Below are 27344 nucleotides of genomic sequence, written 5' to 3'. Positions count from 1 at the left end.
TATTTGCCTCCTGAAGCTGGATGGGGTCCAGCACAGAACATTCTGTCCGCCTCCTGTGTTGGCAGGTCCTCCACAGCAGGTCTGAGCACTCGAGTCTCTTCTTTCCTGAAACCAGTGTGCCAGCAGCATCAGGCCACTGTACCACAGCGATTAGCTAGCTGTGGGGCCTGAGATCAGAGTCACACTATTCATAGGCGAATGAAAAATGTTTTCTCTGGCTACCCACCCATGTCAGGGGCACCAGCTTCACACTTGAACGCTTTAAATGTGATCATCTGACCATCCATCCTTTCTTCCATACAGCCCTCCTTCCATCTATCCAACCATTCACCCTTCCGTTTGCTTCCTTCCAAACGTCCATTCACCTTCTTCTATTTATCGTCTCCATCAGTTTTCTCCCTCTACTCATTCATTCTCAAAATTCCTTTCTTCTTCCCTTCTGCTCATCCATTCATCCTAACCTTCCTTCCAGCCATCTGTCCACTGGTTCTTAATCCCTTTGTCTTCTTATCTTTTGATCCATCCCTCTGTCTAACTATTCAATCACCTAACCTTCTTTTCACTCACTCATGCACCTTCCGATCCAGCACCCTACTACCCACCCATTCTTCCATCTTTCTATTCTTCTTTTAACCAACCCATCTATCCTTTTTTTCTTCTATCCATTTGTTCATTTATCCCTTTTCACCCATCCATTCATCCATCCACTTCTCTGTATTTTTTCCTTTCTTTCTTTGATTCTTCCTTTCAACTATCTATAATATCCATCCATCAACTTTCCATCCAGCTGTTTTTCCTTCTTTCTTTCCTTCCTTCCTTCCATCCCAGCATGCCCCTGCCTTTTCTTCAATTCATCAAATGTTTATTTATAACTACTGATTATAGGACTGACTTATGAAGAGCCCTGAGAGAGATAAAGCCAATAAATTAAAACTCTGTATCTCCAGGAGTTTACACTTCAGTGTTCCAGCAGATTAGACACACAGGGAGAAATAAGCATAGTATAAGGGGGTATGTGGTGAGCACCGTTGGAAGTAATTAGTATCTTAGGTACACAGGGACAGGAGCCTGCTTCCACCCAGTGGGGTTTGTGGTTAGGAAGGCTTCATAAAGAGGTGTCATTAGGTATAGGGCTTAAAATGAGCAGGAGCCCTAGCTGGTTTGCTCAGTGGTTAGAGCATCAGTCTATGATCATAGGTTTGATTCCAGTCAAGGGCATGTATCTCGGTTGCAGGCTCAACCCCCAGCCCTGGTGCGGGAGGCAACGGATCAATGTGTCTCTCTCACATCGATGTTTCTTTCTCTCTGCCTCTCCCCCTCCCTTCCGCTCTCTCTAAAAATCAATGGAAAAAAATATCCTGAGGTGAGGATTAACAACAAAAATGAGCAGGAGCATGGAGGTGCAAAGAGGACGGGGGGGGGGGGGGGGGGGGGCGGTGTAGGGTGGAGGGCGGCAATCTTAGTTAAAAGATGACCCTGAGCAGAGGAGCAGACACAGGTATACTTAGGGAACAATTTGATTTGGGTGGAATATATGGGTGAAATATGAGTGGAAAAGTAGGCTGTGGCTGTGTCATTGGGCTAAAGAGTGTGGAGCTCATCCTAAGGGTGCTTATCCTGAGTAAAGGAGAAACATGATCATAGTCAGATTTGCAGTGGAGAAAGGATGGGATGGGTGCACTACAGGAGCCTAGAGGCCAGCTGGGAGGCTAAGTGCCCTGAGTGGGGGGAGCTGGGCTGGGTTTGGGTGAAAAGGCTTTGATGGCGAGGCCCCAGCCCCTGGCTGTCCCAGCTGCAGATTCGCATAAGAGCCAGGCTTTCTAGGGTGCTGAGCAAAAGACTGAATAGGGTCCCGAATAGAGCTGGCCTCAAACCTCCCTGCTCTGCCAGCCATGCAGTTGGGTGCCACCTGCTGGTGTCTGGAGCCTTGCACGGGTGAAAGGAGGGGTGGGTCCTTTCATTCCAGTTCTTTATCCTGGTGGGATATGCCACCCGTTCCAAGAATAGGCATCTTTTGAGGCTCTAGCACCCAAATATAAATCCCTCCCCTTCTGAAGTTCCGGCGTACATCCCCACCTAACTGCCAGGATGAGCTAAGCCTGAATTCGGCCGGCCAGTCATGGTACAGTAGGATCTCTGAGGATTGGTGCACAGTCTCTAGCAAGATCCTGCATATGGTATCTCCCCGGCACCTTCAGCGTTCCTGGAAGGTGTGACCATTTTTCCATGTCAGTTTGTGTCCTTTGCAATCCTTGGAGAAACTAACAGACCAACAGGGACTCAGTTGTTATGTTTCAGCTGTCTATCAAGCTGGCTTTCATGGACCCATGCTAGTCACTCTGACCAAAGAACAGACCTGTAGGGCCTTGGAGTTCTCTTAATCTGACTGTCATTTCACAAAGGGTGAAAGTGCAACCTAGGCTAACATGACACTGATCCAAAGTAAAAAAAAAAAAAAAAAAAAAAATCAAGGGTCAAGCCCTGGCGGGTGTAGATCAGTGGTTGGAGCATCAACCTGGGCACTAAAGGGTGTGGGTTCAATTCCTGGTCAAGGGCATGTACTTGGGTTGCAGGTTCAATCCCTGTCTCTGTTGGGGCATGTGTGATAGGCAATCAATCGATATGACTCACCTCTCTCTCTTTTTCTCTCTTCCTCTATTTCTCTCTTCCTCCCCCCTCCCTTCATCCCTTCCACTCTGTCTAAAAAATCAATGGAAAAATATCCTCGGGTGAGGATTAACAACAACAGCAAAGAAATTAGGGGTGGAGAGGGAACTAGACCCTACCCAGACCAGGACACTTTCCACCTTGTTTTACTGAGCAAATACAATTGAGACTAACTTTATATTCCTCAAAATAAACGTTCACATAACCTCATGAAGGACCATCATCTCTCCAAGTCTCTGAAAGTCAATCAACGTTTCAAGGATGTTGGGGACCTGGTTGGTGCCCCTAGAGGGAACGGGAAGGTGGGTTTAATGCACTGGGAGCTTGGCCACCTGCCTAGCAGGGTCTGGCCATGTGGGAGACTGGCTTTTCCTTTCCCAGAGCTTCAGATCAGTGATGAGCAAGTCTTTAATACAAGGAAAGGGACTGAATTGTCTCTGGAACTCTCGTTGGAATCCAGAATAAGGTGGGAGCGAGGACCATGGCTTAGACAGAGGGGGGGTGGGAGGGGTTTCCTGTCTCCTTCCACCAGAACTGCCCTTCTGGGACCCTAGAGTGATGTTTGTGCTCTCTGCCCGCACTCAGATATCACTGACCAGCCTCATAGCGAAGATCCTGAAGTATTCTGACATGGCATCCATCAAAGCCCTTCGGACCCTCCGCGCCCTGCGCCCACTGCGGGCTCTGTCTCGATTTGAAGGCATGCGGGTAAGACCTACCTCCAAATAGCTCTGGTCTGCAACATTCGGTACCGCTTCCCCCCTTATGCCCTCCAGACCACTGACCCTGAGCTCCAGGCCCCACGCCCACAGATCAGCTCTGGCTCCTCCCTTCTGCATGGACACTGGTGCTGCTGCAGTGTCCCGACTCTCCTCTTAGTTCCCCTTTGGGTCCCTCTGTGAGCCCCTCTTCCCTTCTCACTTGAAACATCACACCTGCCTGGGTTCAGACCTCACTTCTACTCTTACTGATCCTGCTTCATGGCATCCTTTATCTCACCCTCCACCCTGCCAAGACGTCCTCATTGCCAGAATCTTCGCTACATCCCTAGCTCTTCATCTTTTCAGGACAAATGAGCCTCTCCTCTGACACTCATTTAGATGCAGTGACATCATCAGCTCAGCACCTCCACCACGCCCACTAGAATATATCTTCTCTCCAACCCACCACAGTCATGGGTCTTATGGGTTTTTCCTTTTATCCATCCCCGTCCTTACATATCTCTATCAGCACCCACCTTGCCCTCACTGTCTTCCTCAGGGTGGAGTGCTCACACGCCTGGCCCTTACTTTAGGGGAGATCGAGGGACTGTTCATTTCCCCCCTCCTCTTCCTCATAGTTACAAAGGTCTCCTGGCATAGAAAGTGAGGTTTTGCCTTCTTCCTCCATCCATGACTCAAAGCAGACATCAGATCTTCAAACACAAAAGCAGATTTTTAAAATTAACTTGTACCTTTATAAACACTAGGCGCTTATGACTGCAATAGTTTGATATTTATTTTATTTTATCTCCAGGTTGTTAGTTTACAAATAGGCAAGTTTGTGAATATGGATTTAGGTTGTCATTCATTCTTAACCAAATACCATATACCATTTCATGTGTTGTATTTAAGGAAAATAAAGCAAGTTTCTAGAAATCTGCATGCACTAGCACAACACATATACTCACACTCCTGAATGAGCATGTGTGTACTTGTAAACTCATCCACCTCCTCAATCTTGAGTGAAGACACTGAAAGCTGCCCTGGATGAAGTTTAGAGAAGGTTTAAACCCACTTCACCTGCTCAGTCTTCTGAGTCTGAATTACTGCACTAATTAACGCATTTCTCTTGCTTCCGAAGGCCACTGGCTCTTGAAGCAGCCTGAGTGAGTATAGAAAGAAGTTGGATCCAGCAAAAAGGGGTGAGGCATTGGTGGGGTTCCAGGTCCTTTTGCATTTCCCCCCAGGTGGTGGTAGATGCCCTGGTGGGAGCCATCCCGTCCATCATGAATGTCCTCTTCGTCTGCCTCATCTTCTGGCTCATCTTCAGCATCATGGGCATGAACTTCTTTTCAGGGATGTTTGGGAGGTGCATCAACATGACCAATAAAGACTTTTCTCTTGTGTCTTCTACTGTTGTGAATAACGAATCTGATTGTAGACTTCACAACTACACTGGCAACCTCTTTTGGGTCAACATGAAGGTCAACTTTGATAATGTTGCAATGGGTTACCTCGCGCTTCTGCAGGTGGTGAGTCCTGAAATCAATCATGTATTTTCCTTTGGCCTCTCTTTAACGTGGAGGGATGGGGATCTTTCAGAAGATGCTATGTAGGGGAGAGCACTCAGTTTGAGCTGAGGTCATTCCTACAGGCTACACCATGAGGCTAGAGGGCCTTACCAATGAGTATGATCTCCCAGAGGTACAATTAGGCCAGTGTGAGCTAATAGGCTAGAATAAAGGATAAGCTTGTCATGGCATTGTATCAGGTAATGAGTTAGAATTTACAACTTGTACAAAATAAACATAGTATAGCCACATGTTCAGTCTTCTGCAAATTATCCCCTAGAGCAGTGGTTCTCAACCTGTGGGTCGCGACCCTTTTGGCGGTCGAACAACCCTTTCACAGGGGTCACCTAAGACCATCCTGCATATCAGATATTTACATTACGATTCCTAACAGTAGCAACATTACAGTTATGAAGTAGCAATGAAAATAATTTTATGGTTGGGTCACAACATGAGGAACTGTATTTAAGGAGCCAGAAGGTTGAGAACCACTGCCCTAGAGTTTAATAGATTATGTTCTAGGTCTATTGTAGTGATAGATAATGCTGGTGATGATGATAGTCAACCACATTCATACTTCAATTCATTCATTCATTCATTCTTCATCACTTGCCTTCATCCATCTACTTGTTCATTCAGTACTCCATCCATTCAAGTGCTAATGTAATTGCTTATACATTTGTCATGCAGTTACCCACAAGTTCTTGCATGCATCATATGTTCATGCATTCATTTGACAAAAGTCCACAAATAGCTATGGTGTGCCAGGCACTGTGCTCTACCCTGGGAGACAGAGACATTCCAGAACTGGCTCCAGGGGGACCAATAATGCTCCATGAGAAAAACAAGTAAGCGAATCAAAACAAAGCCCAGTGTAGATGCATGGGCAGAGACTGAGTAGCCACTGCTCTTTGTTCCCAGGCAACCTTTAAAGGCTGGATGGACATCATGTATGCGGCTGTCGATGCCCGAGGGGTAAGTCTTGCCCACTGCCTTCCCGTCCATTTGCCCTACGCGCCCCGCCCCGCCCCCCGCACCACCATCAGTCTATTTGAACTGGAGTGAAGATGGTGGCCTTGGTACCAGAAGAGGCGACCACTCAGCACCCTGGCACTGTTCCTCTCTGGAGCAGTGTCCAGCTGGCTCACTGTTGGCTATTTAAGCCAACCTAGCCTGTTCTCCTTCCGTGAAAACACTTCCCTTGCATGAGGAAAATGCAGATAAAGAACTGAGTGTGAGGGCATTGCCTGGCAGGAGCAGGAGCAGAGGCAGTGGCTAGAACAAAGGGATGAGATAGAATTTCAGCATCTACCATGGCAGCCAGAAGGAGAGAAGGATGCTGTTGAGGAAAGACCATTCCCACGGTGGCAGACATTGCAGGTGCCCTGCCCCATCCTCTCAGCCCAGCTCTGAGTTCACTGGCATTCTGCATTTCTGATTCTCTGAGACTTGACTTTCTTCAGGGCTTCAGACCTTGCTCAGCAGCCTCTCCCCCAAGGGCGAGGGATTTAACATCCCTGGGGGCAACTCTCACAGATAGTTTGGGGAGTCTGTAGATAAATGCTCCAGCTTGCCTGTCCCTTGGAGGTCAAGTCCTGAAGCCTGTTCTACAGGATTCCATAGAGGGCCCCAGAGGGTAGAGTGCCAGTTGCCCATGGCAATGGCTTTCTTCCCAGCATCCCCTTCTTTGCTTTTCTCCTGTTCCTGCTTACCCTCCCCCTCCCTCACTCCTGCTTCCGGGATCGCCTCCCAAATAAACCATCTGCACCCAGGTCCATGTCTCAGGGTTGGCTTTCGGGGTGAACACAAACTAAGACACCCCTCGCCCCCATGCCCCACTTTCCTCACAGGTGAACTTGCAGCCCAAGTGGGAGAACAATGTGTACATGTACTTGTACTTCGTCATCTTCATCATTTTCGGCGGCTTCTTCACACTCAATCTTTTCGTTGGGGTCATAATTGACAACTTCAATCAACAGAAAAAAAAGATAAGTGGGGTTCCGGTGTTTCTGCGGTAATGGCCAATCTTATACTTCTTGTCCCCTGGCCTCATGACTGACGCCAACACTACTCATAGCCCTTCATGCCTGACGGGGAACCCAGTTTTGACCTTTTACACCAACATTGACCTTTGCCCCTTGGTTGCTGCCCTCACCTCTGTTTGGTGTCTGGGCTGCTGCTGAAAGAGTTGTATTTCTCTGTATCAGCATTGCCTCCCAACCTTGCCTGGGGTCCCCATCTTCTCTCCCAGAGTGCCATGGTCCTCCTACTTGAACGAAGTGGGTTGAGTATGTCCCAGGTGACCCCTTGGGCAGTATCAACAGGGAAAAAAGGGCCCCAGCACTTGCTGCCTCTGTCTGGAGCCCTGGCATCCAGAGTTCTGAGTCGGGATGCCTTGGGAAGGGCCAGAGTTCAGTGTTGGCAGAATACCAACCCTCCTCAGGCTAGGGAAGAAGACCCTCGCCTCCATGGGTGCTGACTTCAGTAAACAGGAACCCAATCTCAGACAACCTGTTATATATTTATTTATCCTCACCCAAGGATATTTTTCCTTTGTTTTTTTTTTTTTTTTTGAGAGAGTAGACAGGAAGGAAGGTGGAAGGGAGAGAGAAAGAGAGAAACATTGATGTGAGAGAGACTTATCAATTGGTTGCCTACCACACGTGCCCTGACTGGGCCAGGAGTTGAACCCATCACCCTTCCGTGTCTCCATTCTAACCACGTAGCAACACCAGTCAGGGCCACAGATTTTTCTGAAATCTCCTTTCAAACGCCACAGATCTCAGTCCCTTTCCAGCATGTGCAGTCACTAATTTATACAAACATGCTATTGAAATGGGAGGCTTTAAAATTATGTCATGAAGTGGAGGTGAGGGGTTGAATGTAGAAAGTTCAAAGGGTCCCTAAAAAAAACCAACATTCAATCCTAAGGGAGGAAGGCATTGTCAGTGGGGGAATTTCTAGCACTGTAACAGCAGGGAGCAGTGTTACCGGCAGGGCCTTCAGAGAACCAGTCAAGGGTTCTCCAAAGACCCTTGGATAAAGCAATAACTCTCCAGGAAGGGGTTGAGGGGCTGGGTCCCAGGATCTTTGTTCCAGAAGTCCCTGAGGTAAGCTCTTGCCCCTGGCCAAGATAAGTTTCTAGAAACCAATGGATCTTATTGGAATGAGTAGGCTGGATTCTAGGCTCAGATTTGAACCAACCCAACCCCTTGGGTCCTAGTCCCAACCCCTCCCCACCTTTGTCCATGTGGCATCTCTGGGTTCCTGTAGGCAAGAAACAGGACACTCCTTGATCCTGGCTTTGGCATGAAAGGGGAGAAAGTTGAGATGTCTTTCCCCTACAGCATGATTTTGATAACCCGGGGGACTCCTACTGCTTTAATAACAGTGGTGTGTGTTATCCTCTCCTGCACTTAGGGGGCCAGGACATCTTCATGACAGAGGAGCAGAAGAAGTACTACAATGCCATGAAGAAGCTGGGCTCCAAGAAGCCCCAGAAGCCCATCCCCCGGCCCCTGGTGAGCCCCAGAGCTTCCCTCTACCTGAGTGTGTCTAAGAATCCAACCTGACAGCCTACGCCTGTGCTGGGTAGGGGCTGGGCAGTGCCCCCTGTGGAGGAGGAGATATGGGTTGAGTTCAGGGATGAGGGTAATGAGCATTCTTGGGTCCAAGGAAAGAGACGTCTAAAAGAAGCAGCTCTGGTCTTAAAGAGTGAACATATCTTCTACAGTTACTCCAGATAGAACTGTTTAGGGAAGTACTGAGTTCCACAGCAGTTTTAGGGTTCAAGTACAGGATTGAGAGCTGATTAGGCTAAGTGATAAGAAGGATGGTTAGAGCCCTGAGATGAGACATTGTGTGAGTATGCATTATGATCTAGGTTGCAATGGATCTCTAGCCTTACCCTACATTTCCCCCCATTCCTACAGCTAGAAAGAGGGGAAATGGCCAAAACCCAACCCTCTCTGGATCCTGGATTGATCAAGATCATGGTCAGGTGGCACAATAGAAAAAAAAATTATCCCACTCTAGTATTTAAAGATTGACCAAAACTTAGGGCCATCCTCCACTTTGATTCCTTTATTCACAAAGATCCTAAGAGGCATGCCCTTTTATTCTCCTGTTAAATGCAGCACCCAAACCGTACATGATACCTACCATCTAAGTTTTTCTCAGGCCTCTGCCAGAAGGTGGAAAGCATCAGGGGCCTGTGGCTGGCTCCTGATGGAAGTGGAGCAACAGGTTTGGGAGTGGGGATGTTGCTATGCTGGAAATATACAGCTGAACCTCTTCAAAGAATTTCTGAGCCATCTATTCCAGTGAATAGAATCGGCATCCTGTCCCTTTATATAACCTTTCTGTGGTTAAGATGCAACATTTATGAAGAAAACTATAAGCACTGTCCATGGCAAAATCCCATTAGCCCTTCCCCAAACAAGGGCAGAGCTTAAGGACCTTCAACAAAGAGACAGGACTTTCCCTAAATGAATTAGAAAGACCCACATTAGAATTTCTAAATCAAGGCATGGGATTTGCATAAATTACTAAAATATCCATGAATACAGAGTCTTAAAAACATTTACAGGAGGAAAAAAGTGTTATGAACTTTGGCACACTTTACTTGGAACCAGTGGTCATAAGTTTCTTACTATTCTCAGTTCTGGTAAGAAATGTTACAATGGGGAGTGATAGGATGTCAGAGGCAGAAGTTTCCTCCCAAATCCCCATAAGATCAAGATAACTGGGCGTGAGTGAGCATGGGTGAACCTGAGGGAAAGTCCTTCAAGTTCACTGAGTATTCCTCTGTCAACCAGTCCAATGGGCAGGAACAGGCTCAAAGTTGGAATATATCAGTGAAAGGCTGAGCCCAGCCAATCAGAGTCAAGTCAGGGACTACAGTTGGAGGATGCTCAGACTTCCTGAGAAATAAGCAACTGAGTCCATTCTGGCCTTTACTGATGGCTGGACTGATGTTGACTCCATGTTTGAACCAGACACCAAGGAGTTCTAAGCTAAGGACAACCCTTGGTAAAAAAATCAAAATGGTTTCTGGAACCTCCCTCTACAAACTACTCAATTTCTCTATAATATCTCAGCTTCTCCCCTCGCATCAACCAATCCCACGGGCCACCATAGCTTCCTCCTCTGAAGGAAAACAATCTCCCTGGGAAAGGGTGGGCTGCATTTCAAAAAGGAACTGTGGAGAGGACACTAGGAACTAATGTTGTAATGCCAGGCACTACAATAGAGGTGGAGGTTGCTGGCTGGGCAGGAAGACCTACAACAAAATCACCATTTTTCCTAACTAAGCCACAACCAAGATTGGCACTGGGAGGAGGTTCTTCACATAGATAATAGAAGCAAGACCATAGACCAACTGTGTTCCTGAGATTCATCGTCCCTTAGGATGGGGAGGAGAGCAGGCAATAATCACTATCAATACTATATTAGCTTTAGTGGGGGAGCATGGCTCTCTCCTTCATATTCTGGTCCAAGAATGGCAAACACTTTTCCCTTTGTTCCCCTCAGCGTAACTGAGGCAAGGCTGGGACATCCAAACAAGACTTTGAAGTCTTAGGGATGCTGCAGGGCCCAAGTAGCAACTGCAGCCAAGGCCCATCCCAGCTCCTGGCTGGCATCCATATGGCAGACAACATCTTGGCATCCACCACCCGGTGGCACAAGTCTGATTACCTGTCCTCCTCAAAGTCCAGAGCTAAGAAAGAAACCCAAAGAAAAAGAGAAATTTCCTCTGCCATATAAGATCCACCTTCTCAGGTCCAGTTTTCCTTTCACATGACCGTTGGCACTAGAATGCTCACCTTCTTCCCTTAGGAGTCCCAACAGGTCAAGCTGGTCAGATAAGCAGGGCATTGGCACAGAAGTTCTGACCCACAGTTGCGTGGATGCCATGTCATAACACAGCCAACCTGGGTGACGTAGGGACCTCCAACACATGCACATACATACCATTTATCACCTCTAGTGAAGCCCAGGCTCTAAACCTTATGCTGCATCCCTAACAAAACTAAGATTTCCATGAGACTAAGAAATTTTATTCTATAACGTTCTTTACTATAGAAGTCACTAAAAGCAGGTTTTATATACTCCACTTTATGGGAAAATAATAGGCTCTATAATATCACATTATCAGTCACCCACTTCATCATCTCTGACAGCACTAAGAGCTGCAAAGGTGTGATCACTGCCCACAAGCTAAGCCGAGAGCAGCCAGCAAGCTGCTGCTTCCCCAGCGTCTGAATATACAGGGCAAACTCAATGCCTGGAACTTAGCAATGTTGTCACCTGTTCTGTTTCATTTGAAGTCATGTGGCTATGAATGGGCTCTGTTTTTTCACCATTTTCAGTGATGAAATGGAAACTATTATTGGCTCAGCAATACCCCTCCCACTCCAGAAAAGACGTGAGTGGGCAATTATGCCGGAACCATGCCCACTTGGGTCTGATTCTTTGCTCTAACCACATAAGGCAGCAGCAACTCATCCCCACTATGAAGGAGAAAGTAGGAACCAGCCTCTGTCAAACCCTTCTCCCCTCTGATTGCTTTGCAGCTCCTGGGAGTTCCTGGTGAGACTCCTAACAGCTTCCTCTCTTCCTCCCTCACTCATGCAGAGCCTTGTACATAGTACACATTTATTAAGTGCCTGTTGTGCAGAAGTAAATTTAATCAAACCCTAGTGGATTGGCTTTATGGTTTTTTTAAGGTATGGGTAACAAAGCTGTCTATTCTGTCATCCATTTATTCACCTGTTTATTGAGCACCTATTGTGTGCCAGGCACTATACAGATACTGGGGTAGAGCAGTAAGCAAGATAGACAAAGTTCCTGCCTTCACAGAGATTACTGCCCAGTGACTCAAGAAAATAATTAGCAAAAACCACATTTATGTTAATTCACAGGTTTGAGAGATTGCCAAGGGAGAAAGAATGGGTTGAAAAGCAAAGGGTGCCTAGGACTGAGCCTTGAGGAACTCTCACATCTAAAGGCTGTGTAAAGAAGACTCAAAAAGGAATAGCCAGGAAGTTAAGAAAAGAACCAGGAAAGTAAGGCATGATGAAAACCAAAAAAGGAGAGTTTCAAGATGGATGGGGTTGCTAATCAATGCCAAACAAGTGTCCTTGGAGTTAGCATTATGGAGGTCATTGGTGATCTTAGCAAAAACCATTTCAGTGGCAGGATGGGGACAAAAGCTATGTTGGAGTGGATTGAGGAATGAATGGTAAAGAAACAGTGCTTGCGCATAACTCTTTCAAGAAATTTTTCTGTGAAAGTGGAGAGAAAATAGGGTGGGAGTTGGGGAAGATGTGAGGTTCAGGAAGATTTTTCTATAAATTATGAAAAACTAGGTCATTAGATAGTTAGCTACGGAACTAAGACATAATAGACAAGAGTGGCCAAGTGTGGCTAAGAGCCTCAGTCATCAGTGACACAAGTTTCAAGAAGGAAGGACTTTACAAGACACAAGAATAAAGGTCTGGAATTGACAGAGGGGAACAAGAAGGATCTTGGGCCTGCCTCCTAGCCCTGGAGTTCATGGGGTGGGGAGCAAGTATCAGCCCTAAGTAAGAGGAGGTGTTTTCAGATCAAGGCAGGTGAACTCAGGAGAAGGTCAGGAGTGGAGAATGGAGTTTGGATCAAGGAGTCCCAGAAAACTACGAAGTTAACAGCACAGGAAAGACTAGAGTGCCATGCTAGGAACTTTCTTAAAATGCCATAAAAACAGCCAAATAGAAATGATCTCTTTGCTATCCAGGACATTCTACCTCTTTCCAAGAGTGCAAACAATCAAGACTTAACCCCATGCTTTGTCCATGCATTGGCTTAGACATCTGCACAGCCCCAGGAATAGAGAGCATTTGCAGGAAGAAGTTGCACCATCACACTAACTTCACCCTTGAATCAATAATTTTGCAAGCAGTTCTTGAACTCTCGCTATATGCAGGGCACTACAGGAACACGAAGTTAAATAAGACATGGCTCCTATATTTAAAAGCTCATTGTCTAGTAGAGACGAGCAGCATACATGAAATGCTAGAACTCAAGACTGACCGTAAAGGGTCAGTGGGAACCCAAAGAAGGGGCAATGTGGTGTGATATGATTAAGGAAAACTCCCTGGAAGAAGTGAGGCTTAAGAGACATAGATCACTCAAGACGATTGAGATTTAGATACCAAGAGACAGGGTGGAAGGGCATTGCAAATGGAGGGAAGAGCATGGACAAGGACAAAGTACCTGGTGACTTCATGGGGCCAGCAGAGGTGATGAGGACTTGAATTGAGGCAATGAAGTAGAATCAACTAAGAGTGGTGTATTGGACAGAACTTGGCTTCTGATTGGATGTGGAGTGTGAGGGAGACAAAAGAGACAGACTTTGACAGCCTGTCTATGGAGAACACAGGCCTCCAGATGCCTGATTGATGTTGGCCAAAAGGCCCTGACGTGCCATCTCTTGTTTCTGCAGAACAAGTACCAGGGCTTTGTCTTTGACATCGTGACCAGACAGACTTTTGACATCAGCATCATGGTCCTCATCTGCCTCAACATGCTCACCATGATGGTGGAGACAGATGATCAGAGCGAGGAAAAGACGAAAATCCTTAACAAAATCAACCAGTTCTTTGTGGCTGTCTTCACCGGAGAGTGTGTCCTGAAGATGTTCGCTTTGAGGCAATACTTCTTCATGAACGGCTGGAATGTGTTTGACTTCATCGTCGTGGTCCTTTCCATCGGGAGTAAGTGGGCATCACACATGGTGGGGAAGCCCAGCCTCTGCTTGGGGTTGGTTTGGCTCTTCTTTCAAAACCAGGGGGACAACAAACAGACTTTTGAAACACGTTATACATTGGAGGAGCCCAGTGTTTGCTTCCTTCTGAGCACAGCAGATTTAAAATGCCCCTGGGCCTCTCAGTCAAATGCAGAGGTTGCATTGACCTTCTCCATGCTGTCCTGGTGCCTTCAGGCACCTGCTGTGTACACAACCATCACCAGAATTTTGGAGGCTGATGGGGAACAATAGCTCCTCCAGAGAACCTCAGATGATGGAGTTTCCAGTGGGCCTTATTTTTATGATCTTCAAATCAGAGAGTGGGTGGTGTGATGTGAAGTGAGTCATAAAATACACCTTCTGAAAAAGGAGGTGGATTGCCAACTGAATGAAGAAAGTCTGGGAGGAGATTGTTGAAAAGGAGATTCTTAAGTCAAGAGTCTGGAATTAAATCTCTGTATAACTCTCCTCTTAAGGAATATGAGTGATAGAAAAGTCAAGGGATCAATGCCGAGAGATCAATGCTATTATGGTCTAGTCTGGGTGTTGTTGAATGATGGGCCCAGTATTTTGGGGCCAAAGTTGTTCAGAGAAAATAAGTAGAGTCAGAGGCCAAAGTGGAGAAGTGAGCCACCATAATTGAGTGTTTGCTGAGTTCTGAGCCCTAGGCTGGTCGCTGTGAAACTTTACAGCCGCCATGTGAAAGCAGTGCCATTATTCTTATTTTATACATTTTAAATTGAGCCCCAGAGATTAGGAAAGTTATGCAAAGTTATACAATTTGTAAAGGGTGGAGCTGAAATTAGACAAGCTAATGTTCTAATGAACTAGCAGTCTCCCACCAACAACCGAGAAACTGTCCCTGGCCTCCTTGTGGTTTAGCCAAAGTTTGGCCTTATAAAAGCCAAATCCCAGCACACCAGCTTTACTTTGCATTATAAATACATCCTGACCTGCTACCTTTTCATATCAGGGCATAACTGTAGATTTAACTTTCCATTGGTTTCCAATCAAAAGCTAATAGCATCTAAGCACGACTTGCCAACACTTCATCAATCTCCCTACCTGGTGCTGAAATACAGCCTTGGGTTGTGTTTAGTTGTTTGGTGGTAGTGGTGGTGGTGGGTGGGAGGAGGTAGGGGGGTAGGGGGATAATGTACTTTTGTTTTGTTGTTTTGTTTTATTTTCTTGTTGCTGCTGGTTTTTATGGGAAGTTTCTTTTGTTCGTTTGTCTTCCAAAGTGACAGACTCTAAAGTCCATTTTGATATGATTTCAGAGAAGGGAACTTATTTATAGAAATAAAATATACTTAAAGTACTCAATTCTATAATGTGGACACCTTAACTACCAGTTCCTGTGACCTACACAGCAACATGTCCCTGGGTAGAAATCATTCGGAGAGACAGCTAGAAAACAAGTGACAGATAGATTCCACCTGTCCATCCTTCTCTCCCTTTCTTCCTTCCCACCAGCAAGACATGCATTGAGTATCTAAATGTTACAACTATGAACACTTATTCTCCTTGAAGTAGACATAGACCAGTTGGCTGGAAGAATCTAAGGAGATTATATGGACACATTATGTACCCATTATGTGTCCATATAATGTCCTAGTTAAAGTGGACTTTAGGAGAGAGGCTTTCATTAAGACTTTATAATCAAAAATTATACAGTGGGGCCTTGACTTACGAGTGTCCCGACTAACGAGTTTTTCAAGATACGAGCCATCTCTCAGCCGATTTTTTGCTTTGAGTTGCGAGCTAAAATTCGGGTTACGAGCCAGCTTCAGATACCCCACTGCTAGTTGGCGCAGCGAACGTCACAGTGAACGCCACAACATCAGCCCAGCATTCAATTCATTGTAATGGTGAAAATTGATTTGACATACGAGTAATTTGAGTTATGAGCTCCGTCATGGAACGAATTAAACTCGTAAGTCAAGGCCCCACTGTAATTATTTCCCAAGTCTCCTCCCACTTCCTTCCACCTTCCAACACAATACTGTCACTACTCATGTTCCTATGATAAAAGGCAACTAGAAGAAGATGGTCAAGGGAATCCTGGCAAGGAGAGAGCTTGCTACCACACCCCTCACTGTTTGTCCTAAGAAGTTTTGTATCATGTCTTACCTAAACGCCTTGCCTAATCTTTGGTAGTCCCGATAAGTCCCACAGTTCCCCAAGACCAAGCTTTACAAATCTTCAAGTAAGATACCAGATGGAGGGACATATGCATTCTTCATCTTTCCAACCTTGTTCATGGTGGAGTGGGGGCTGTAACTGACCTTAAACATGCCCATCTCCAGACCCTAACAAATAGTTTAAACACAGCTGGAAAGTGAAAGAAACAAATAAAAGCCATTATGCAGACAGCTGGTCATTCAAAGCCATTCTGCTTTAGCTGTCAGCAAGTTGCCAAACTCCTCAGGTCCCCTTGTAATTAATACCAGTTTCTGTACAATTATCCCCCGGACCCTGTGCCAGGAACTTAGTCAATCTTCACAGTAGGAAATAGGGAGATGAATCACAGGGGGTCGTGGCCTTCACAGAGCACAGGACCAGGGTGGAGGAAAAGGCATGACCCAAAGGCTGAATTCTCAGGGAAGAGCAGGCTCTGGGTCATAGACAGAAGCAGAGAGTAGACTGTGAGCTTATGGAATAGGGTGCAGTCACTTCCAGCTGAATTACGCTGCAGAAGATAGGGTTTTGACCGTGGAGGTTGACTAAAAAGATATTCTGGATGGATAGAAAGTAAGAACATGGTAGGAAGGGTGAGACTACTTGAGAGAGAGAGGATTTCTGCAGTTAGCATTTACTACGCCCCTACTCAATGCCAACCGCTGTGCCAGGCTAGAAGGGCTCACAGTCTTTGAATACAGATGCACACGTGTAAGTTCATCTGGAGCCAAGATGAAGGAGTGCGATCACAGCTAACTGTGTCAGGGATCATGATTGGGAGTACTAATTTAGATCATTTCCTCTCTCTGTTTAAGGCCTGGTGGTTTTTGCAATTATTTCATCACTTGAAAATTACTTCTCCCCAACCATCCTCCGAGTCATCCGCCTGGCCCGAATCGGCCGCATCCTCAGGCTGATCCGAGCAGCCAAGGGGATCCGCACGCTGCTCTTTGCCCTCATGATGTCCCTGCCTGCCCTCTTCAACATTGGGCTGCTGCTCTTCCTCGTCATGTTCATCTACTCCATCTTCGGCATGGCCACCTTCCCCCATGTCAAGTGGGAGGCTGGCATTGACGACATGTTCAACTTCCAGACCTTCGCCAACAGCATGCTGTGCCTCTTCCAGATCACCACGTCGGCTGGCTGGGATGGTCTCCTTAGCCCCATCCTCAACACGGGGCCGCCCTACTGCGACCCCAATCTGCCCAACAGCAATGGCTCCCGGGGGAACTGTGGGAGCCCAGCCGTGGGCATCCTCTTCTTCACCACCTACATCATCATCTCCTTCCTCATCGTGGTCAACATGTACATTGCAGTGATTCTGGAGAACTTCAATGTGGCCACAGAGGAGAGCACCGAGCCTCTGAGCGAGGACGACTTTGACATGTTCTATGAGACCTGGGAAAAGTTTGACCCAGAAGCCACCCAATTTATAACTTTTTCTGCCCTCTCAGACTTTGCAGACACCCTCTCTGGCCCCTTGCAAATCCCAAAACCCAATCGGAATATATTAATCCGAATGGACCTTCCCTTGGTCCCTGGAGATAAGATCCATTGTTTGGACATCCTGTTTGCCTTCACCAAGAATGTTCTGGGAGAGTCTGGGGAGTTGGATTCTCTGAAGGCAAATATGGAGGAGAAGTTTATGGCAACAAATCTTTCAAAGGCATCTTATGAACCAATAGCCACCACCCTCCGGTGGAAGCAAGAAGACATTTCAGCCACTGTCATTCAAAAGGCCTATCGGAGCTATGTGTTCCACCGCTCCAGGACAATCGTCAGTCCCCCATGTGTGGCCAGCGCTGAAGAGGAGGCCGTGTCACTCCCAGATGAAGACTTCGTTGCATTCGTAGGAAATGAGAATAGTGTGCTTCCAGACAAATCTGAAACTGCATCTGCCACGTCTTTCCCACCCTCCTATGACAGTGTCACTAGAGGCCTTAGTGATCAAGTCAACATGAGCACATCTAGCTTAATACAAAATGTAGGTGAATCCACCAGTAAGGAAGCCACTAGCCCTGCACCCTAGTGAGGCCACTCCAGCATGGGCATGTCCAATTCTGATGTGTCCTTCTGCTCTGTGATAACTCTTCCCCACTACAGGTGGCACCCAGCTACCACCTCACCATGCATGCCACTGGTCACAGTGTCAGAACTGGGCAAGGGAATGCAGGTGTTATCCATCTTTGGAGAAGCCCCCAATAAGAGTTAGAAGCCATGAGCATCTCCACTGTGACTTCCCTTATGAATTTCAGTATCAGGTGATGGGTTCCCTTACTTTCCAGAAACTGTCCCTGATTCTTCTATTTTTAATGTGATCAGAGCTTCCATTTATCAAGACAAACTTCTCAGGACCAGAACTTCCAAAGATCTATGGCAAGGATGTTGCTGAAGGTCCAAGGTAGTCCTCTGTGAAACACCATGTAGAGATTGACAATGTTACTTAGGATTTTGCATGACTGCATGTTGAGAGCTGCAGACAACTGCTCCAGCCCCAGGTAACACCTGTGGTCTATGTCATGAAAGGCCTTCGAAATAGCCATTAAAATTAATATTTTTAAAGGTAGGTCAAGACCAACGTTGTATCTTAAAGCATCATTTTTAAAAATTATGTGATATGGATGCGTCATAAATCACTTCTTCACTTCCAGAGTTCCTAATATTCTGCAGTTTGAGCTTGAGGCTCAGGTGGGAGGGGGGAGAAGGAGCACTGGCCTGGGAACTTGTTCTAATCCTGACTCCTCCATTGATTGATTGCCCGGCTGACCTGGCCAACCTCTTTCACCATGAGCTTCAACTTCCCCACTTGTGAAATTGGTGGGAGGGGGTACAGACTGGACACTCTATAGCCCTTGCATTTTACGTTGTAGAAGGCAGTGGTGTCCTGTCAATGTAGATGAGGAAAGCGCTCTCTCTTCTGAAGCCACAATGGCCAGACCTCTCTGCTATAGAGCTAAAGAGGCAGCTTTTGGATATATTCCAGAGCCTGTTCCACATCTCACAGTCAGACTTTAAGGAGGAAGGTTTCCACATTCCCCTTGGGCCAGGACTTCATAATTAGTATAATCAAAAGAAAAGAGAGATTTTGAGAAAGATGATCTGGGAGATAAATGGTACGGTCAATATTTTCTTTAACTCATCCTACAAATGTTATTAAGTACCTATTAGGTGACAGGCACTGCTCTAAGCACAAGAGATAATGGTAGTTAAGTCCCAAAAGATTAATTGGAATGGAGTAAGGGTCATCAGAGAGAATATTCAGACCACAGGCATGTGGCAGGTGTTAAGATGGAAGACATGCCGAAACCGGTTTGGCTCAGTGGATAGAGCGTCGGCCTGCGGACTGAAAGGTCCCGGGTTCGATTCCAGTCAAGGGCATGTACCTGGGTTGCGGGCACATCTCCAGGAGGAGATGTGCAGGAGGCAGCTGATCGATGTTTCTCTCTCATCGATGTTTCTGACTCTCTATCTCTCTCCCTTCCTCTCTGTAAAAAATCAATGAAATATATTTTTTAAAAAAAAAAAAGATGGAAGACAGCAAGGAGTTCATATGACAACATAGAACATAAAGGGTCTTAATGACAGCCATGATCTTTTATTGATTCTTGGGACATTCCCTGCAACAATGACAAGGATCAAATCAATCTGTCGAGATATATTATATTTTATCACTTTGTAAGATTTTTCATTTATACAATTACAAAACGAGAGGCTGGTCCACCTAACATGGTCCACCTTACCTCTGAAAAGCTCTGAAAGTCTAAAAATTATCAAGTGTGGCAAGGATGTAGAGCAGCAGGAACTCTGATACAATGCTGGACTGAGTAAACTGGCACAACCATTTTGGAAAACAGTTCAACCTTACTAGGATTGTTGAAGACACATCTACCCATGACTCAGGCTTTCTACTTTTAGGTGTGAAACCTAGAGAAATCCATGCATGCATACTCTAGGAGACATGTACAACATTTCTTAATCAACATTGTTCCTACTGAACCGAAATTAGAACCTAATATCCAACAGCAGTAGGATAAATTAACTTGTGGTACATTTTTTAATGTAATTTTATGTGACAATGAGAATGGATAGTATAGCCTATGGAAGTCTATTCAGAAATCTTAGAAACATAACATGAAGTGAAAGAATCCAGACATGAGACTATATATACTATATGATTTTATGAAGTTCAAAGATAGACAAAATTAAATATATCATTTAGGGCCCTGGCCGGCATGGCTCACTGGTTAGAGCATTGGCCCACACACTGAAGGGTGGTGGGTTTGATCCTGGGTCAGGACACATAGAAGAATCAACCAATGAATGCACGGATAGGTGGAACAACAGATAGATGTTTCTCTGTCAATCAATCAATAAAATGTTCTGGAAAATTTAAAAAGAAAAAGAAAAAAAAGTTCCCTAGGACTCAAATACCTGCAATGCACTGTGTCTCCAGAAAATTACTCCTACGTTCCCTGAAGTGGAAATCCGTTTGAAATGTGCTCTCCTGAGAAGCCCCAGATGACTCATCAGCCAAGTGAGCTCAGGGGGAGAAAGGCAGGATTTGCCCATGGGCATCAAATCTGTAGCAAGGAAGTTTATGTCAACTGTTGACCCTTTACAACACCGGTTCTAACAAAAACCAGCAACAACAACAAAACTGGGTCGATACGATTGGTTGCACAAAGATAACAAATTCTAAAGGAGCATGATGAAGAGGGCTCTTTTTTTGTTTTGTTTTGTTTTTTCCCCTGACCAGAACGGAGTTAACTGATTATTAAAAATGTGGCTGCTCCTGCTTCCAGATGTAATTGTGTTATAAAGCAATATAAAGGCACATGTGCATGTGCCTGCTGAAGAATGATGCTTCTTGCAGTTAGAACAGGGAGCCCAGAACCACTTGGAAGCCGAAAATGTCTGTAAATGATCCCCACGGAAACACTCAATTCAGAGCCTAAACAATATGCTGCTCTGGACCGAGCTCTGGATGAGAGGGTAGAAGGTTCCATTTGATTCCAGGCCTTCTGTCACTCAACCGTCACCACTTCTCTGAACAACTTTCCTTGACTATACAATGAGAATAAAGATTCCAGCCCTGCTGAACTCATCAGGAGGTTTGATGGAGCTAAAAATGCTCTCTCTGCCCCTTAAAGAAGGAGAACGATAAAAGTAGAGACAACTCGAGAACCCCTCCTGCCACACTGTGTCCCAGGGTGGTCTTCACAAAGGGCGATGCTGCTGCCCCTCCCCCCCTTGAGCACAGCCGTGTCTGGTGATTCACACTGTGCTTCGCGTACAAAGGGACATCTAACCACAAAGGAGCCTCCCTGGACCTGGTGGCACTTTGACTGGTGGTCAGGATAGAGGGCCGCTGTGGCAGACACTGCTGGTGTCTCTCCTGACTTGGAATACAAGGACGCAGCCTTTCTCTCTTACGGTTTTCTCCAAAGCCACTGGGCTCTTCTCCACACTGGCATGGCAGCCCAGAAGGGCATGGGGAAAGAGAGATGGCGACACCCTTGAGGACAACTCTCAACCAATGGGCACAAGAGTTGGGAGAGAAATGAATGCCCCGGGCTCCCACGCCTTGGAGGAACAATTCTGAGTTAAGGTCTCAGAGCATCCCTACAAAGGCGGAGCCCTAGTTGTAGGGCCAGTTTTTCACAAACCTGAGAGTAAGTGCCCCTTAACGTTTGTACGTAGGAGACTCTCTCAGCTCACCCTACGCCCAGTTGCCCACAGCACTAGGCAGCTTTTTTGAGGGGTAGGGGATAGTTTCTTCCTTCCTTAGCTAACTCTCCCGTCTTTTTCCTTCACTTTTGCCTCCTGGTATCACATTTCAAATAGACTACCTGCCCCCCAAGCCTCGTCTCAGCTTCCGATTTAGAACACAAATTAAGATCAACTCCCAGATCTCTTTCTGCTCAGAATGAAGACGCTGTTTTCTTATGCTGTCCACATGCCCATCATCCCAGTCGGAAGCTTGCTACATAAAGGTCTGCAAGAAGGGAATCACTTCCCCTGATGTGAGGTGTGCGAAGGGTCCCACCCAGAAGTGATTGTCATCTCCCCGTCCTAGCTCCCTACCCATCACCCACCTGCTGCTGGCTGATGAGGCGGGCGAGGCTCCTCTGCTCACCCTCTCAAATGATCATAGAAGATTTGATTTTGTTAGCAGTTGCCTTGGGACCAAGTGGATCCTTGCCTCCCTTTCAAAACGATTCTGTGATGAGTAGAAGGTTAATTACAAGCTTCTCGCTGTATCTTGTAAACTGACAAGATTCCTGACAAGTCTACAGCCACCTCTGGCTTCCTTTTTCATCAGTGTATGGCATTGGGCTACTTTGGAATTTCACAGTTTGCAAGTAGGTGCTCCAACCTGAGACTTTACCCAGAAGCCGTCATGGCTCCTTTGGCTGGCGCACAGGCTTATGCTAAGTGGCCACCAGCCAACAAGCGGCTTGGCTTGTGCCACTCTGAGCAGTGGAGGACTATGAGAGAAACCCCTTGGCCTCCCCCTTGTTGTCCACCGCATAAAAGAAGTCAATGAGCATCCAAGGCTCTCTCCTGCACACCAATAAATAAGGGGTCAAACCTCTGGTTTCATTCCAGTGGCATCATGCGTGTGGACCATGTCTTCCACCTAACCCACCCACTATGTATTCTTTGGACAGAGCCTGCACCATATTTTACAAAGTTCTAAATCTCTCTGGACAGGGGTCTCCACCCACTGAACTCTGGGGTATCATCAGCACTAACAGTATGAGGTTATTCTCCACTATCCATGGCCTCTGGCTCTGTCCCCACCCCTATTCCTGTCTTCAGTCACAGCGTGATTCATCCAGGACACAGGTTTCTGCAATCCAATGATCATACCCTCTACCCTACATTCACTACCCACTCAGGTGGTCATATCCTAAACCTTGTCGATACTGTTAACAACACCAATCTCATATACTTCCTATAGCAACCAGTTCTCCAAATCCCTCTGTAGATCTGTCCACAGGGACTCTACAGACCAATACAAACTTCCACAATGCCCTGCCACGGTGGGGAGAGGACTGCTGGGTTCATCCTGGTCTTCTAAGAGTGGATGTCAAGTCATACGTAGACGTGCAAGAAATATACTGGTGGAAACATTTATGAGGAATGAAAGGGAGGGAGCAGGAGTCGGCAGGAAGAGCCTCGGGCTGCATTGCAGCTGTAAAAAAAGTCTCAGCATAAAAACTGCCCAGTGGAGGACTCTTCGTTGGCCAAGAATGGCTCAGCTCTAGTCCTCCCTCCCCCCATCATCTCTAGTCGCTGGTGGGAGCAGCACAGGAAGACCATGAACATAACCATAGAGCCTCAAGGTGCCACAGCTGGAGCTCACCAGAGAAGATACTCAGCAGGATATTGGCTGAGAATTCTATTCAAAGATGTTGTTTTCTAGTTGAATTTAGCAACACCGCCCCCCTGAGTGCCCACAGTCATCATGGCCTGCCCTCAACACTGTGGAGCCGTGCTTCTGAAGCAGACTCCCCGTTCAAGAAGCTCCCACACAATAATTTAGCCCTTTTTCAAATCAGTCCTTGAGGAGAAGGCATACCTCTTCCCTTCTAACAGGGATTGTGCTTTCCTCCCTCGTTCTGTCTTCCGGGCACAGACAGGAGTGAGGCACATGAGCTGGGCACAAAATTCAGGGAAGAATTCATTCTCCGGTGCTGATCTTACACTTGCCTAACACTGAGAGTGAGTGCCTCCTTAAACTTTGCACCCTGGCATATTTCTTGACTCATCTTATCTCTGGCCTTGAGAACTACTGCTTTTAATCCACCCACTGAACTCTGGGGTATCATCAGCACTAACAGTATGAGGTTATTCTCCACTATGCATTAGTGCCATGGCCTCTGGCTCACTGTCCCCACCCCTATTCCTGTCTTCAGTCACAGCGTGATTCATCCAGGACACAGGTTTCTGCAATCCAATGATCATACTCTCTACCCTACATCACTGCCCACTCAGGTGGTCATATCCTAAACCTTGTCAATACTGTTAACAACACCAATCTCATAATTTTGCCAACTACCCAGTACACTTAACGCATGACCTCCACCTAAATAATTCTCCAAATGCTGTAGGTCCTCCTCCATCCTTTGACTTTCCATCACTCCCATTCTTCCCTCACCCACGTTGATGTCATGGTCTATCTTTATAATCACATGCTTTCAAATACTTTCAGATCTTTTGCCACCTGCTCCCTGCATCCCACATGCCTGGTAAAACCTTGAACTATCCCAGTTAGCCCCAAATTTCTATCTCCTCTGCTCCTGCTCCAGACAGTCTCTGGTCTCATTCCAATTTCATGACCACAAACCCTATTCTTTATTATTAAATTTATTGGGGTGACATTGGTTTATAATCATGACCACAAACCTTAGGTGAGCTCTAAATGCTGTTCAATGATACAATTGCATTTCTCTAGAAAGTTCATTTTCCTACCCACCAAAATGATATTTTTGTGCCTCTTTCTCTCTTCTCAAATTTCTAAGCCTCCCAGTCCTGCTTTCTTCCCTTCCTGCGTTCCCCATACATGTTCCCAACTCTTACTTTCTTTTCTATTCAATGATGCAACCTCATTTTTGTCATTCACTGTTCCTCCAATTTTGTCAGGATAGAACTTTTAACACTTCCGAATGAAATCTTGGATTGTCCAAACCTGTATGTAGTAAGAAGTCCTTTGGTCACTTTAAGTCTCAAGACACAGTTGATTTGATCCTTAGAACATCACTCCGATGTCGTAACAGCCAAAGCTTCCAACTCCATTCAGAGGTCCGAGTACTCCCTTCCCTCAAGCTGAGCTGCCAGTGGGCTTCCAGCTCCTGGGAAGGGGGCAGCGATTGCTTTCTCACTCACTTGCCTTCTCCTTCTCTCCTAGATGCCTGTCTCTTACTCATGCAGGCTATGGGGGTTGAAGAGTAAAGGGAACTGGAAAATTCTGCTCTCTGAGCCTGACCAGCATTTAAAGCTATTATGAGTTCATCTGAAAGCTCTCACTCCTGGAGATCTCTCACCGCAGTTCTTTTATTTGGAGTCATATGCTCTCCTCCAGCTCAGCTGCCCACTCACTTCCTTCCACAGCCCTGAGAACCCTGAGGTGGTCCACCTCCAGATTCTGTCTGCTGAGGGGCCCTGATAGATGCTTCTCCATCGCCAACCCCTCCTCCACGACACCCCATATCTCTGTGTCGCAGAACCTATATCTGATACATGACACTCACAGATCTTTTACCTTGACAAATTCTGGGAGACCATGCGTATCAGTTCCTCTGCCCATTTTTAGCTGTTGAATGTCCCAGGCAGGAGTCAAAGACCAGCCACTACATCCCTCATCCACAGAGTCCTAAAGTTAGCCTCTTCAAATCCTCCTCACAAGGTTCAGATGAAAGACAGGCACCCACCCACAACACTTCCCCAGAGGAAGTGGAGACAGGTCTCCCTCAGAACACTCTAGCACCGCCCATCAAACCGTGAGTCTCAAAAATCCTTCCACCTTCTTTCTGACAGCCTTCCTCGGTCCTCCCTCAGTGTGCGTGGAGCTTCAGAATCATATAACTATTCCTTCAAAAATTTGCTTCTTGGTCTAGCACCTCACTGTAGCATGTCAGATCTATTATACTATGGTGTCTCAATCAACACTTACAATTTAACATCCTGTTACCTTCCGCTGAAAGAATAAAGTTATCAGACATTCTCCCACCAGCAAAGAAATGGATCTATTTGCTTCTATGAATGTGTTCTCTGTGTTTCCTCCTCTTGAAATGGAAAAGGACCTTCTGCTCCAATCCAAACTTAGTTTACGCCCCAGATCACATCATCCTCATCCTTTCTCCTTCATCATCAACGTCCTCATTCCATCAGCCTTCCAACAGGTTCTATAGTCCCCATCTTAAACACACACACTCCCTTCTCCCTCCTCCCCATGTCTCCCGCCCCGTCTCCCTGTGTGTTTTTACAGCAAAACTTGGCTCAAGATTTATCTAGACTCACTCTCTCCATTCATTTACTCTTGTTTGGTTGGTTGGTTGGTTGGTTGATTTGAATGGAATTTCTTTACTTCCAATTTGTATTCTAACTTTAAAATATATCAGAAACAAACTAGAGGCCTGGTGCATGAAATTCGTGCACTTGGGGGTGGGGTGGGGGGAGAGTCCCTCAGCCTGGCCTGTGCCCTCTTACAGTCTGGGAGCCCTTGGGGGATGTCCAACTGATGGCTTAGGCCCGCTCCCCAAGCTCCTTAGCGCCGCTGCTGCGCTCGCCAGCTGTAAGCCAAGCTCAGGGCTTCTGGCTGAGCAGCAGTCCCCCTGTGGGAGGGCACTGACTACCAGGGGGAAGCTCCTGCATTGAGCGTCTGCCCCCCTCTCCCCCCCGCCACCCCCATGATCAGTGCGCATCATAGTGACTGGTTGTTCCACCATTCAGCACGTTTGGGAGGCCAGCTCCCCAGGCCCCTCCTCCTGGGACCCCAGCAATAGCCACTGTCACTTCCAGGCCCTGGGCAGCTCACTCTTTGTCCTGGGCCTGTCTCCCACGTGGGAGCCGTGAGGGGCCGGGGTGGGAGCCGCTCTGCCTCACAGCCTGGCTGCTCTCAGGCGGGGAGAGTGGGAGGCAGCTCTTCTGTTCCCCTGTCACTGTTCACTTGAGAAGCCTGCACTCCAGCCCCTGCCTCTTATCTCTTAGAAGCTGATACACTTGCAGACGAGAGGCAGCTTTTGTCAGTCGCTGCCAGTTCTGAACATTTTCTGGCCCGAAGCATTGCTCCCGGCAAAGAAACCAATTTCCCTACAAAGTCTTCTAAATTCTCCTGTCAGGGCTGGCACCTTGGCTCATCCACTCCTCTCGGGAGCGTGCAGGTGATGTGGGCTAGGCGAATTGCACACCTGGGCTCCACAGGACCCGTGTCCACATTTGGATGCAGGGAGGAGGGAGGCAGCTCTGGGCAGAGGCCCTCCTTGGGGGCCTGCGGAGCTGTGGGCTTCCTTCCTTCATCCCTGCACATTCTCCGAATGTCAGATGAGGATTCCATAATCCCAAGGCTTTTCTCCTAGAGGTGGGGAAACTGAGGCCCGAGGAGTCTGTTCACACTAGGGTTTGAGTCTATTGGAGCTGCCGAGCCCACATCCAGTCCCCCTTCTGTACCTCTGAGGTTTTCGTTTTTAGGAAGCTGTGGGTGCCAGGGCGGGGCAGGGGCTGGGGAGGCTCAGGGGGTTCATATGTGTGAGCCTGGGGTTCAGTCCCTGGCCCGCTCCCCTTTTCTCTCCCACAGCAGCTGGAGGGAGGAGCTGTCTCACCAGAAAAACAAAACAGAGCAGAACCAATGAACACACGGTCTTTCGTCTCAAGGTCCATGACCCCTGTTTCTGGGCAACCAGAGCCTCTCGTTCAAGCTCCCGCACAGATCAG

The 27344-nt window shown here is 46.9% G+C and overlaps 1 protein-coding gene across 3 annotated transcripts in view; it reads left to right on the top strand.

Annotated features, from left to right (window-relative positions):
• SCN10A (sodium voltage-gated channel alpha subunit 10) overlaps positions 1–17934 on the top strand; it is a 78791-nt gene extending 60857 nt beyond the window's left edge. For all 3 annotated transcript variants that reach the window (XM_036333848.1, XM_036333847.1, XM_036333846.1), the window contains 7 exons: positions 3253–3375; positions 4616–4900; positions 5861–5914; positions 6790–6927; positions 8356–8460; positions 13425–13695; positions 16721–17934. In XM_036333848.1, the coding sequence (XP_036189741.1) occupies positions 3253–3375; positions 4616–4900; positions 5861–5914; positions 6790–6927; positions 8356–8460; positions 13425–13695; positions 16721–17934 (2190 nt within the window). The remainder of the gene's footprint in view (positions 1–3252; positions 3376–4615; positions 4901–5860; positions 5915–6789; positions 6928–8355; positions 8461–13424; positions 13696–16720) is intronic.
• The last annotated feature ends 9410 nt before the right edge of the window (positions 17935–27344 follow it).

This window comes from Myotis myotis, unplaced genomic scaffold, assembly GCF_014108235.1.
Source record: "Myotis myotis isolate mMyoMyo1 unplaced genomic scaffold, mMyoMyo1.p scaffold_m19_p_13, whole genome shotgun sequence".
Lineage (NCBI taxonomy): Eukaryota > Metazoa > Chordata > Mammalia > Chiroptera > Vespertilionidae > Myotis > Myotis myotis.
Note: the sequence above shows the minus strand (reverse complement) of the source record. Positions and strands in the feature narration are given on the sequence as shown.